Below are 13,927 nucleotides of genomic sequence, written 5' to 3'. Positions count from 1 at the left end.
AAAGTTACGACGAGTAGCTCGAGGAACAGATCTAATATGTTATCGTATCGCTATAAGAATTTTTCTTAATATCGCTATTCTACTATTGTGAATTACGATATTGATTTTAACGTGATTTTATACAAATTACAAAACAATAGTAATTTTGCTCATTGGATTTTTGTATGGAATCAGATTATAATTTTACCTTAATTTCTATTTTTATATTACGTTTACTTACGCTGAGGAAACAGCTTGTAATACTATAACAGTGCAAATTGGTACCAATAATATACACTTTGAGCATTGTTTGTCATCACTATTATCTTCTGATTTTTTTCTAACATATATGTTATGTTATGAATTTGTGTAAAATTATAGATAATAAAAAACATTAACATCAAAAACAAAATATTAATAAAATATGATATTGAATAAATTTTTTAATGTGTGTATAAATATTATTACATATATATATAATGTGTAGTTAAAATTGCATTAAAAATGTATACATATAACTATAAATAAAATATTAAATATATTAAAATAATATAATTATATATTATATTCAATATTAAAATATATAACTATAAATAAACTTTAATACTGGTAACATCTATTCTATTCATTATATTTTGATGAATTCTTATATGAAAGTAGAAAAGAGATACACGAAGCAACACCAAAAGAAAAGACAATGCAAATCGTTTTATTAACACTAGTTTGCTAGTCTTTTTAACGAAGTGAAACGAACGAAGCGTTTCTGTTTAGCCATCCGCCATTGCAAGTTGTCGAAAGACGTCAGAAGAAGACAAAAGGACTTTGTACATTGTTTTAAAAAGTTGAATAGATTTTTGTTACAATAAAATCTCTAGTTATTTCACTTTTTTCCGAATAAACAATTCGTAACGGTTTTTACAAGTTTGTTTTTTTTTTATTTATATAAATGCATTTTTATAAAAAATTTTACTTATGTTGTAAAATTCGGTGTTCATAATTAAGTGCTTTAAAAAGTGAATTAACTAAAAACTGAACGATATCGACGCATCAATATTGGAGGCGCACACGACAAACTATAAACGCAGTAGTTTGCCTTATAAAGAGGAAAGCTAATATATATACATTAATAATTAATATACGTATTGGAAATGTAATAGAACAACTGCTTTAAACATTATAATCAATTTTAGTTCATTTTGCGCTATTTTTGTATGTGCTTCATTCAGTGGTTCTACAGCAAAATTATAATAAATTATGTGATGTTGAATTTTGTTTCTCGCTTTTACTTATGTTAATTGTATTGTCGCGTTTCATTTCTGTTTTACACTTTGTCTCATTTTCATTTTCTGGTTGAAGCTCTTATTGTAATTTTATTTATTGCATTTAGATTACGTTGGCACTAGTTTGTACCCGTTTTCCTCAACCCCCGTGCTATATGTTCATCTCATTTCATTTTATTTATGCCAACAAAAAATTGTCCGGCTGCTTTTAAAGGAATTTATTGTTTTGTTTTGTGTTAAATTCTGCTTTTAATATTGATTTTTGTTTTAAAATTTTATGTGAAATATCGTGTGTACAAGCATATACATAACTGTGCAGTTAGTCATAAATATACTGAAAATATTTTGAAAAAAAAATAATGTCAAAGTTCGCAATAATGTACAAGCGGCGAGTAGAAATACATTTGTTTTGTTTACAAAATAGCACCAGACTTGACCATAAACAAGTTCTCCACTTGTTTGCGTATTGCTCCAAAAGGCATTCATTCAATATGGTGAGCTCCTTAATCTAGTGGAATAAAATTGCCTTACAACATCCAATATTGCAATTCAATTAAATGTTAGTATTAGGAATGAATGAATAGCATTATTATCTTCATTGCCATACGTACGACAAGCCAATAATCGTCTTTAATTAGTAAAATTTTATTTGTTATTTATAAATAAATTTTTTTTTTTTTTTATTTAAATACGTTCTACACGTGGAAGAGTCACTTAAAATGAAACGTGATTAATTTAAATACTCAATAAACGTGCAGTATGAAGAAAATGAACGTTTGCATAGACAGCAAATGTTAATCTTTTAATTTGGTTTTGCTTAAAACGAAATAAACGAATGTTTTGCTGAAGATTAATACGATAAGCGCATTGATTACCAGCTAATTCGGCTGAGTTCTTTCATATGAGATACTTTCATACTCGCACAAGTATTTATGCTAGCGAAAAGTTCCTATTGTTTATGCTCTTTGTTCTATTACGTTTCCTTCAGAGTTTCTTTAAGTACAAGTATTTAATAATATGTATATTTATATATATATTCCCATTAAACAGATTGTAAAAAATGGAACGTAAAAAGGTTCTAGATTTGGATAAAATATGTCGCGTTTGCTTAAGCGAACGCAAGGACATGCGCCCGTTGTTTTCAGAGAAAATTGCTGAAATGCTTATGGAGTGCACTGCGATAAGCGTTAAACACATTGAAGGTTGGCCAGATAAAATCTGTGTGCAATGTGTGCATGCGGTATCGCGCTGTCATGCCTTTAAGAGTCTAGTGGAACGCAGTGATCGAGAATTGCGCAACTACATTAAAAGTTTAACAGTACGTGTGGTAATAGAGGAGCCACAAGATGTAAAACCAAATCAAAATAAAGTTAAACAACAACAGTTTTTACTCCAACAAGAGCAACAACGATTACAACAACAAGTTCAACAACAACAGCAGCAGCAGCAACAGAAAAATGCACAAAAAGCAAAACAAGCGTTACAACAACAACAACAGCAACAATTACTGCAACAGCAAACTTTACAACAGCAACAACAGTTGGAACAGCAGGAATTAGAAGAGAAGCAACTACGTCAACTGTTGGAAAAACAACAAGAACAAGAGCAGCAGCAGCAGCAACAACAACAACAGCAGCAACAGCAACAACAACAGTTACAAAAGAAGAAAACACCTGCAGCACGTAAAGGACAAAGGAATAAAAAATTAACTCAAGCACAACAACAAGAATTGTTATTGCAATCTCAACAAATAAATGATTCAACTACGGTTCAAGCGAATAATGTTAGCGGTAACACGTCTCGACAACAAACGCATCAACAGCAGCAACAACAACATGAGCAAAATCAAAGTTTGCAACAGCATCAATTGCTGTCGACATCGAATGGTTTGAGCCAACCGATTGTGTTGTCCAATGGTCAGATTATCACAGCGGCACAAATAGTCACACATGCTGGTCCACCTCAACTTACCCAAATAATCAATACGAGTAATGCCAATAATTCACATACCAACCAATTAGCAACTCAGCAGTTTACACCGCAACTATTGCAAACTACTGGAGGTCAAGCATTACAATTAATACAACAACCAAATGGACAACAAACGTTACAATTAATACAGATTGTACCACAACGAACTATTAGTAATGGAAACATCGTGGCTGATGAAATAAATATAGTTGACGAAGATGAACTAATTGAGCAGAGTGAACAACATCTAATTGATGATGGCACTGAAGAAGATGAAGATGAACAAGTATGTGAAACTATTGTGGTGGAAGATGATCATGGACAGCATTTGCTTGCCAGACACGGTACCATAACAATTGAAGATGATAACTTATCACATAATGAAATGGAGTATTTAGAAGATATAACAGTAACGACAACAAACTCACAGCATTTAAACAATGATGACGATGATAATGTAGAACACCACATGATGCATGCAGATGATATTATAGAAGAAATACACATGGAGGAAGAAATGCTCGAAGATGATGGTACCGGTACTGTTATGCATGTAATAAAGCAAGATGGTGAATTTCTGTGTGAAGACGATGGCAATCACCAACATTTAGTTGAGGATTGTGTAGATGATAATGATAGTGAATTGCAATATACTGTCTTTGAAGATGACGATGAAGTAACTGAAGTGCTGCAGATTGCTGGCGAACTAAATGATACAAGTGTTACCACTAATGATATGAATGAAGGTATAACAATAGTTAATAATCATTGCTCACCTTCCAAGAAACCTCGTAAGTTAGTACCAAAAAACGCAATTGCAAATAGTCGTCAAGTAGCTGCGACTGCCTCTTCAATTGTTGCTGCGGCTGCAAATGATGACTATGAGTTAGATCCAAAAATACTTACTGAGTTTATAACACAACAAACTACACTAGTAGGTACAGGGCGTTATGTGTGCAATTTGTGTCGACAGGAGTTTAAGCAATTTAAAGGTGTGCAAAACCATATGAATTCACATTCAAATTGGATACGTGCGAATTGTAAAAAACAGCCGCAGTGTGAGATTTGTCTGAAAAGCTTCAAAGGTCCGGGAATGCTGAAAATGCATATGAAAACACATCAGTCCGCATCGCGCACACCTACTTGCAACATATGCCATAAGGAATTTAAAACAAAAGCAATACTCTATCGTCATCGGCAAACACATCAGCAGCGTTCGTACTGTTGTGGCGTCGATAGTTGTCGCAAAACATTCTCATCTATTCAGACACTGCGTACACATGTCGAACGTAAGCATCCTAATTTAGATCAACCCAAATACAAATGCGGAGAATGCAATACACTTTTCGATAATGTGGACGTGCTGCAAGCCCATATACAAATGACTGGACATGGGGACGTGTTAAACACAACTGATAATGCAGACTCAACAGACAGTGTTATTGTTGTCACACAAGCGTAGAAAACTACAAATTATAATTCATTTAATAATTATTATAATTAAATAATAATTACATTATTACATATGTATATTTGTTAGAGATTTGTTCAACATTAATTGTAATCTTTCATTTTCATATTATTTATAAATTTGGCTTTTATTTATCAAGAAGCCAATTAATCTTACTTTATTGCGATATTAATGAACATCTGATTTAAAATCAATTAGTTATATATTGAATTGTTCAGAATTTGAAATGAATGTATTTTTTAATTATATTCTTTTAAAGCATACAACAAAACAGTTTCTATTATAAAATATAATTCAATGTAAAATATATATCATCTACAGATTGTTTGTTAAATAAATTATAATAACATTTCTCACTAAACATTGATATCTGTAATGCAGTTTTTAATATATCGTGTACATATACATTTATCTAAATAGAGACTAAATTAAACATATAGTTTGTTTATATTAAAAAGTGTAACATTCGAGATAAAATAGAAAATGTAAGTTATATATATAACGAATTAGATAATTAACTTGTTTTATGAGCACAGCATATATACGCATTTTGTATTTGGTAAATGACTTTTTGAAAAATACAAATGCTAAAAAACCATTATACATATAAACATTTGTTTATGCGTAAAAAATAACAAATTATTTGTACTAAAATAAGGAAAAAATTTAATTTTTTCTATTAAAGAAATTATCGTCAAAGTTTTGTTTTTTGTTTTCGAGTTATAAACTTGACAAAATTTTAATAGTTCAACAAAATTAATAATGTTTAGTAGTAAATTTAATAATTGTATATAATTGAAAAGATTTGTTATATATAAAATATTTTTTCACTGAAAAATGTTTTGTGTAAATTAGTTTATTCGTAGGACACTCAGTCGATCTAAATGAATGTTTTTAATACTAAGTATTAAATGTACAGATTTCCTGATATTTACCTAATAAATAAATTTATATTTATTTTGTTATTTCATGTAAATATTTTTATATAAAGTAATAAATAATTATTTAATAAATTGTGAAAGAACACAAGTTTAGTTTATATATTGTTCTTTTTATATAAGTGAAGAAATTCATAATTGCAATAAAAAATTATTTAAAGATGCGTAACTAGTATATGTTATGTCTTGAATTGTATCGTCATATTTAAATATATTCCTAGAGATTTTGGCAGTGCAAACATGGAACTAAACAAAGCAATGCCTGGGTATAAAAGGCGTTTAATCATCATCGCTATTAGTTATTGATGTAGTTATGATACAAAAAAGAGGTCGACATGGAAGCTGAGTTGTACTCACTGCATTGATGGGAAGGTATAGTGATTATAAAAATGATTTTAGTCATGATTATAATATTAGGAGTATATAACATATGTAGTTATATCGCGGCCTATAATTCTTCTTATATACTCACAAATATATTAAGATTTTTAGGAAATTTGGAATTCAATATTTGTCTAGCGATTTTATTGTACGGTTTTCATATCCAATAAAATTTTAAATTCGTAGTCACGTCTAGCCTACGTAATGAATAATCCGATTTTTTTTTTATTAATTTATTATGTTATTGTTTTAATATTTATAATATACTTGTAAATAAATTAACTATAAATTAACTGTATAAATAATTAACACTAATTATTAATAATTACGTAGATTTCATACCGCGAAATAAGCATATTCTCTGTTGTTTTCTCTAAATGTATTACGCACTTTTCACTTTATAGGCATTCAAATTAAAATCTTACTGAATTACCTTAAAACTCATATAGTATGCTCTTCCATAGAAATTTGTTAGACTAAATATAAAATATATTCTCGAAGTATAACGTAAGAGATTTTGTTTTCAGCGCTGCTGTTTATAATTACAAAGTGAAAATAAGTCGTAAATAGATTTACAAATAGGTCAGTTGTGTTTCATAAAGGTGAACCAGCATATCAGTTATATAATACAAAATGATAAAAAATGTTAAAAGGACGTAACATTTCAGGTTCATTAATTCATTAATTAAACCTCAAATGGTTCGGTTGAGATGTTGGGTGTAAGTTTTTTGAAACAAAGTATTTTTGAGTCTAATAATATTGGTGCCTTTATTATTACAACCTTTTATTAACTCATTATAAAAACTTAAGAGTTTTGAATATCTCTCTGTGTGTATATCACAATTAGCACAATTTATGTGTAAATAGTCCTTAATGAACCTTACTTTAATATATGTATGTATCAGGTCTGTATCTGGTTCTTTTTTGTAATAAGTCTAAAAGACCGATTGTAAATATTTATCTATAATTGAGGTAAAAATTTGCGCATTTCTGATATCCTTTGTATCTATGTACGCAGTACTTATTTTTAATTCAGTCACACCCTCCATAGGCTATTACAGAATAATAACGCAATTGGGTCATTGTGCACATCAAATATCTTTTTGCACTACTTCATTGTTCGAATTTCAGATACATTCAATTTTAAGTAAATTTAAATGCGTAGAATAATTTTTTTCGCATGCAAAAGAAAAATGGATTCTTTTAATGAAAATAATATTATTTTTTTTTTTAATAAAATATAGATAAATATTTCTTTATATGGTTTATGATAAATATTTATCTATATTTTATTGCTCAAGCTGTTCATATGAAATAATACAAAATATATAATATAAATTCATCTATACAAATGAAATAAGATGGGTAGTGTATGTCTTTATTTAGAGGGTTTCTTGTAGTTTTAAACAAAGAAATAATTGTTTTTTGATATATATAACATTTTGTTTAAAGGTTGTGTAAAAGCAGCACTAACTAATATGAAAGGATCTTGGCATTACTACGGATTTGCTTACAAAATCCTTTCGACAAATACCAGATAAGATTCCATATAGAATAGATTTTTCTACTTCTTTACAAGTAATGCTTACAATACACCAGCAATAATATTTGTTAGTATTAAATCTCGTTATTATATTACTATTATTGTTGTTTCTTAAACTTTACTTGACTAAATGCCTTCGAGACAGTCTGTGCTAGCGGTTAATCCCTCCAAAAATAGAAGAGAAAGTGATATACCATACTAATCGCTGTTGATTAATCGAAGAATGAACTAACCATCAAATATGGGTTAAGATCTCAAAATGTGCATGTGACAGGTGATTTGCCAAACAACAGCTGTGAGGAAGCTTTGGGGAACGCAATTTAATTTCCATCATAGATAGTGGCATAGATAAATATGCCAATATCTAGACATAAACATAGACAGGGCCACTTAGTAGCTGGCTATATCATAATTATATGCCACATACTCTGAGGTATCAGTGTTATGAATAGCAGAGATAAGTCTACAATCGCTCATATTTTTTATATAAGCAATTCAATAACAAGGGTAATCAACGTTTTGAAATAGGGTCTTTTCGGACCACTGTCCAAGACGCATCACTGTTAACTCAGAAATTGAAGCTTCACGTCTTTTACGAATGCTGAAAATACTAACTGCATACAATTTTTAAAATGGGCGAACTGAAAGGCTTACTCGCTGCATTTTATAACTCGAGGGTCTCGAGCTAAATATAACCCTCTTTGTAAAAATGATGAGCTAGGGCAACTGAGAACTGAAAGAAAGCGACCTTTCCATTTCCATGATGGAAATATCAATATATATAGTATATATCCAACCATCATCTACGTGCTTCCTCAAAAGATATTAAATATGATATTTCAACTCATCGATATGAATATGCCAGCATATTTTATGATATAATATTATGTACAACTTTGTGTGTACAATAAAATCTTAGCACATTATTAATTAATATTATGTATATATATTTTTTCAGATATATATATCTACTATACATCATATGGCATAAATAATCATTTGTAAGCATTGCATAGCTAATAATAAATTTACTCTGATATTGGGAATTATATAAAATGTATCGCCAAACTGTCTCCTTCTGCATACACGACTACTAAAATTAATTAATTACTTAATCTAACTTAATTTGATTAAAATTAATTTTCTAAAAAGAAATTCGAACGAAAATTGTTAATGCAAAAAATACCACAAATAAATAATTTATATTAATTAATCATTTTCTCGAAGTTAAGTAATAGGAAGTAAAAATAATACATCATGGAAAGTCTTAACAATAATTGTTCGATGGAAAACACTCAATTACTGAAGGGATTTTCTCGTGTAATCAATATTAACATATTTGAATGATTTATGGCATAATTTAGTAAATGTTGTGCTAAATTTGTCAAAGTCGTGTAGAAAACATTTAATAACTCATTGGAATTAATTAGTTTTATAGATAAGATTTCAGCACACAATTCCATATCGATAAAAAAAGAATCAATCCATAGAAATGCATAGTTGAATTCTATATAAACAATAACAAAATATAATTTTAGCAAAACAAGAGTTCGACGACTTTTTATTCGGTTGTGTGGAAAGCTGAGTGGATGAAAATGTTTAATATCTACGCAAAAAAACTTAATTAAATCTATAAATATATAGTGTGCATAGATACTTTTATACATATGTGGGTTATGATCACTCTTAAAGCAATATATTTTTTATGATTCTTCAAGTTTTCATATATCAATATTACATAGTTTGAAGGAAAGATAATTAGGACTCACAGTAAGGATTATGTTTGTATAAATACATATGCAAAATTGAAAAAAAATTTCTGGATATTTTCGATTATTATTGATGTCTTGAAATCTATCCTTCCCAAATTTTTTTCATCGTTTTTATTCTCTAATATCTCTAATAAGACGAAAAGTCTTAATTCTTTTATTTTTCAATCTTTATTTTATTGATATACATATTCAATCTAATTATAAGTTTTAATATCTTGAAACTATGTTAATTGCTGGTCACTTCTTTGGCATCGAAATCAAGTATACTATTCGGTATACAATGTTTAAATATGATAAACTCAAAAATATGCTTCGCAAGAGCAGTTAGCTTTGTTAACCCACTTTTTCTTATGCCATATAATCGGAAATAACTCCTGTTAGATTGAATTAGTTAGGGTCTTTAAAAAAAGAGTACTCTTAATTGTATTAATTATCTTTTAACTATGCAGGTTTAATAGGTAATATTAGTCGCGTTAATCAGGACTGCAGAACTGTGAACCACTATAATTTCTAAAGTGTACTTTAGTGCAGTACTTCGATACTCTGATACTCCATTAATTTAGTTCAAAACCTGTTTTATGTTATTCTTCATACATACCATATTCATATTCTTCATTTAATACCACTATGGTCTGGTTAAATTACACTTAAATTTCGAAGGTTCGGGTTCAATACCTGTTTATAGCATTGAAAAAGTTTCCAAATCAGAAATTGAAAAAACTTCAGCCAATTGATTACTGTGATAACATATTTTTTGTAACATTTTTTAAGAACTACATTAAGTGCAGCGGAAATAAACAGAAATAGTGGATAATAGACAGAAGTTAATTCGTTCAAAAGTTACTTATACGAGCATTACTATTTATATTTGCTGTAGCGAAGGCTGTAACAAGTAACATACAATTTGAATATGCTTATAATAAAATTGTAATTCTCCGATACTTTGATTAAATGTTTATATATTAATACCACTCTGAAGAGTCTGGCTAGTTACCAGACGAAACGTATGTCAGTGGAAACTGATATAAATTGACTTTTGACTTTCCTATCAAGAAATTTGATAATTAACCTATTGGTTATATGGACTGATATACGGACCTCATGTTTTCTTATATCCGGTAAAGTAGCATATTTATTATTAAATTGTCATTTGCCATTATATTGTTTCTATGTGTATATGTATATGTATGTATGTATATATATATATTTATTATGTAATTTATATATGTATGTATGTGTGTATGTATGCATGTATATATGTAATTTTGATGTGATGTATGAATTGATATGAATTTTGCAATACATATTCATTTATTTATTCTAATTGTTTAATTGTTTGTATTCTATATAATTTCGAAGGATTTCAATTTAATATTAGGTATTTAAATTGTAATTGATTGACTGTGAAATGTTGATTTAGGAAAGGTTTATATAGTTTATATCCAATTAAGATGAAACATATGAATAGTTATATCTGGTCATAACTAGTATATCTCTTTATCTTTATTAATTCAATTTTAATTTACATTAGTTTGGAATTCAATTGTGTGGGGTAATGTTCCATCAATAGATAAATGAGATGATAGGGTTAAGTATATATACAGTATGACTACTGTCCAGAGAGTACATTTTGTACTTTTGTACATTTTGTGAGATTCCGAAGACTTTATGCTATTAATAAAGTAAGGTATATGTTATGTTCGTGTATGCGACATAATATTGTATTACCGATTACCAAAAACACAGTGATCAGCACCTTTACTCCACAGATAAAACACAGTGATCAGCACCTTTACTCCACAGATAAAATAGAATAAAGGTGCTGATTCACCAACTCAGACATCTGAATATCAATACAATCACATATTTCCACTACAAATTTTAACTATTTAATATATATGTATATAGAATTATTGAGAATCGTCTTTGGTTGAAACATATGTTATATATAATATAAATATGTGGTATGTTAAACTTAGTTTTTTTTTATTCCTTTTTTATTGTCATAAAATTTATACAGAGGATTATAGAGAACTTTCTAATACAAACTATGTTGTTGTAGTCTGAGGTTATAAACTAACATAATAGAAATTCGTAATGCAGTTGCTTATTTCAAACACTTTCTAAAAGAGCTACTATTTAATTGTCCTCTAGTAAATAGGATTTTTAACACTATGTCAAAATCATAATATCTTATTTATATTGTATATAGAGAATATCAGTCATAATATATATATGACTTTATAAAGAATGTAGTTAATTCTTCATTTCGTTTCATTTTTCGTATTTTATTATTTTATGTAATTTAAATATATAATTTTAAAAGCGTTTTATGTTTTTTGTTGTATTTGATTATTAATGACTCAGTAATCATTATGACTCAAAATAATGTATAAAGACATTATAAAAACAATTCAATTAGTTAAAAAATATATTTACGCCCACATAATTTCCTTTCAGTTGTCTTTTTTATTTAAAAAAATTGTAAAAAAGTAATTAATTTATTGTTATTGAGAGTTTAACTTTGCAGAGCTCATAGTACACTTTCCAAAAAATAATAAATAGGGAGAATTTTTTCACCCAAATACTGCACATTTTTCTTTTTCGAACCTTAAGGGTGCAAAACATTTTATTGACCCAAAGCATGTGCTTTGAAACTAACAACAAAATAACAGAAATATCTAAAAATAATGTTTTAATAAGCTTTTAAGAAATTTTTTTCTTTTATTCACGTTCAATCCTACCATTGTCAAGGTTTTATAAAAAGAGCACTGCACAACGACGTAAAAGAGGTCTCACAAGTGCTTGTGTCAAGTGAGTTTCCGTAAACATTTAACACAACCATAAGCCGTTGAGATAAAAAATAGGATTACAGTTTACATCTTCTGCTGGAAGAATACATTATATGATATGGTATATGTAAATTATGTTATGCAGTAACCAATTGACTTACAGATATGCCCTGAGCATTATTAATTAAATATGTAAAATTTAATTATAATTTAGTGTTTTGTTGGCACCATTTTTTGTACTAAATTTTGTGGCTGACTTCTTGCTTGGCAATAATTTTAGCGATTTTTCAATAATATTTACTCTACGCACTCTTCCGTATAATTTTTTCAGTATATTTATGCGTTTTATCACTTAAAACAGCAAATATCCGCATCGTTTGGCTACCACTGATATTAAAAATTACCGGAAAATATAGGCTTGTAGATATATATCTATGGTAACGGAAAAAATATTTTTATCTTTTCGATAATTAAAAAAAATTACGTTTTCATAATGAAAATTATGAAAATATACTTTGTTTTGCTTTGCGTGCACTCAAAATATGGTAATATGGTAAATAATAGTAGTAAATGAAGAGGAATGAAGCTACTTTCGGTCAATTGAATGGTTGGTTATCTGTAATATGTTATGATTATAAAAAATATTTTACACAAACTGTAAAAAACTTTCAACATTACTTACTAAAAGGTAGTGAAGTGTAAGCTGTTGAATTCATAAGCTTATTTAGGAGATTAAAGTCCATTTGACTTCAAACTCTTCGCACACCTAACACAATTCTTATATGGAAAACAATAACGATTTCTTTCAAACGAATAAGTAACTATTGCAATAGAAGAAGAACCACTACTATTTCAAAAAGCCACTACAATCATAGGATCCATAAATATGTTTATCTAACATTCGTATAAGTAGTTCAACACAAACCCACAACGATCCGATAAAATTTCACCTAAATTCGAATTCAATACTGGTTCAGAGCACTAAAAATGTTTTCAAATCTGAACTTAAAAAACTTCAGCCAACTGATTACTGCGATAACATATTTTTTATAACATCTCTTAAAAGCTATATTAAATTTAGCTGAAGTAAACAGCTTAAATTAAATAACTCGCTAAATAGTTACTTATATTACTGTTTATAGTTTCTATAGTGAATGCTTTATGTAGCGAAATGTTTACTCATTAGCAATTAGTCAGTTGCTTATAATTCTAAAAAACTCATAATAAAATTATAATTCTTCTGTACTTTGATAAAATGTTTGTTTATTAATATTGCATATTTGCACTAAAGAAGTGTACTTTTTAATATATATAAAATTATTAAAATCTTATTAAAATTCTAAAACTGAACTTTTGGTTGAGTCTAATATATGATATAAATAAATAATCTTTTATTGCATTTTTAATGTCATAATTTTTATATAGAGAAAATTACACTTGTCTTTCAATGTTTCCATATAAAACTATACATTCAAGAATGGGTAGCATATAGGTGATAAGACTACACTGAAAAAGATTTTGCAAAAAGGTTATAAAATTAATTTTTGTTTTTAAATTTATTATCAATTTTACAACATATATATAATTATATGTGACTGGCAGTAGAGTACCATAAATTTTCGATTTTATGGTGCAAACATTTTTAACATATTTTAATCTCATTGTTGTTATTTAAAAATAGTTTTTAATACCTTGTTTCGCATTATAAGTATTTATGTTTAATTTTTTTTTTATGTTTATTTTTTACTTTCAAAATTCGCAGAATTTGTATCTAAAAAATAAATAATTTGTTTAACTCTT

General features: G+C 28.0%; 1 protein-coding gene across 1 annotated transcript; it reads left to right on the top strand.

Moving 5' to 3' along the window:
• The first annotated feature begins 674 nt into the window (after positions 1-674).
• On the top strand, positions 675-4,750 carry LOC119688634 (uncharacterized protein DDB_G0290301-like). The gene is made up of 2 exons (XM_038103305.1): positions 675-1,083; positions 2,310-4,750. The coding sequence occupies exon 2, from the start codon at positions 2,320-2,322 to the stop codon at positions 4,690-4,692; it is 2,373 nt and encodes a 790-aa protein (XP_037959233.1). The 5' UTR covers positions 675-1,083; positions 2,310-2,319; the 3' UTR covers positions 4,693-4,750.
• The last annotated feature ends 9,177 nt before the right edge of the window (positions 4,751-13,927 follow it).

The sequence above is a fragment of the Teleopsis dalmanni genome, chromosome X, assembly GCF_002237135.1.
Source record: "Teleopsis dalmanni isolate 2A chromosome X, ASM223713v2, whole genome shotgun sequence".
In the NCBI taxonomy this organism is placed as follows: Eukaryota; Metazoa; Arthropoda; class Insecta; order Diptera; family Diopsidae; genus Teleopsis; species Teleopsis dalmanni.
Note: the sequence above shows the minus strand (reverse complement) of the source record. Positions and strands in the feature narration are given on the sequence as shown.

Bases quoted from the DNA above. Each gene is read 5' to 3' on its own strand.
- LOC119688634 (XM_038103305.1), top strand. From the start codon at position 2,320: ATGGAACGTAAAAAGGTTCTAGATTTGGATAAAATATGTCGCGTTTGC.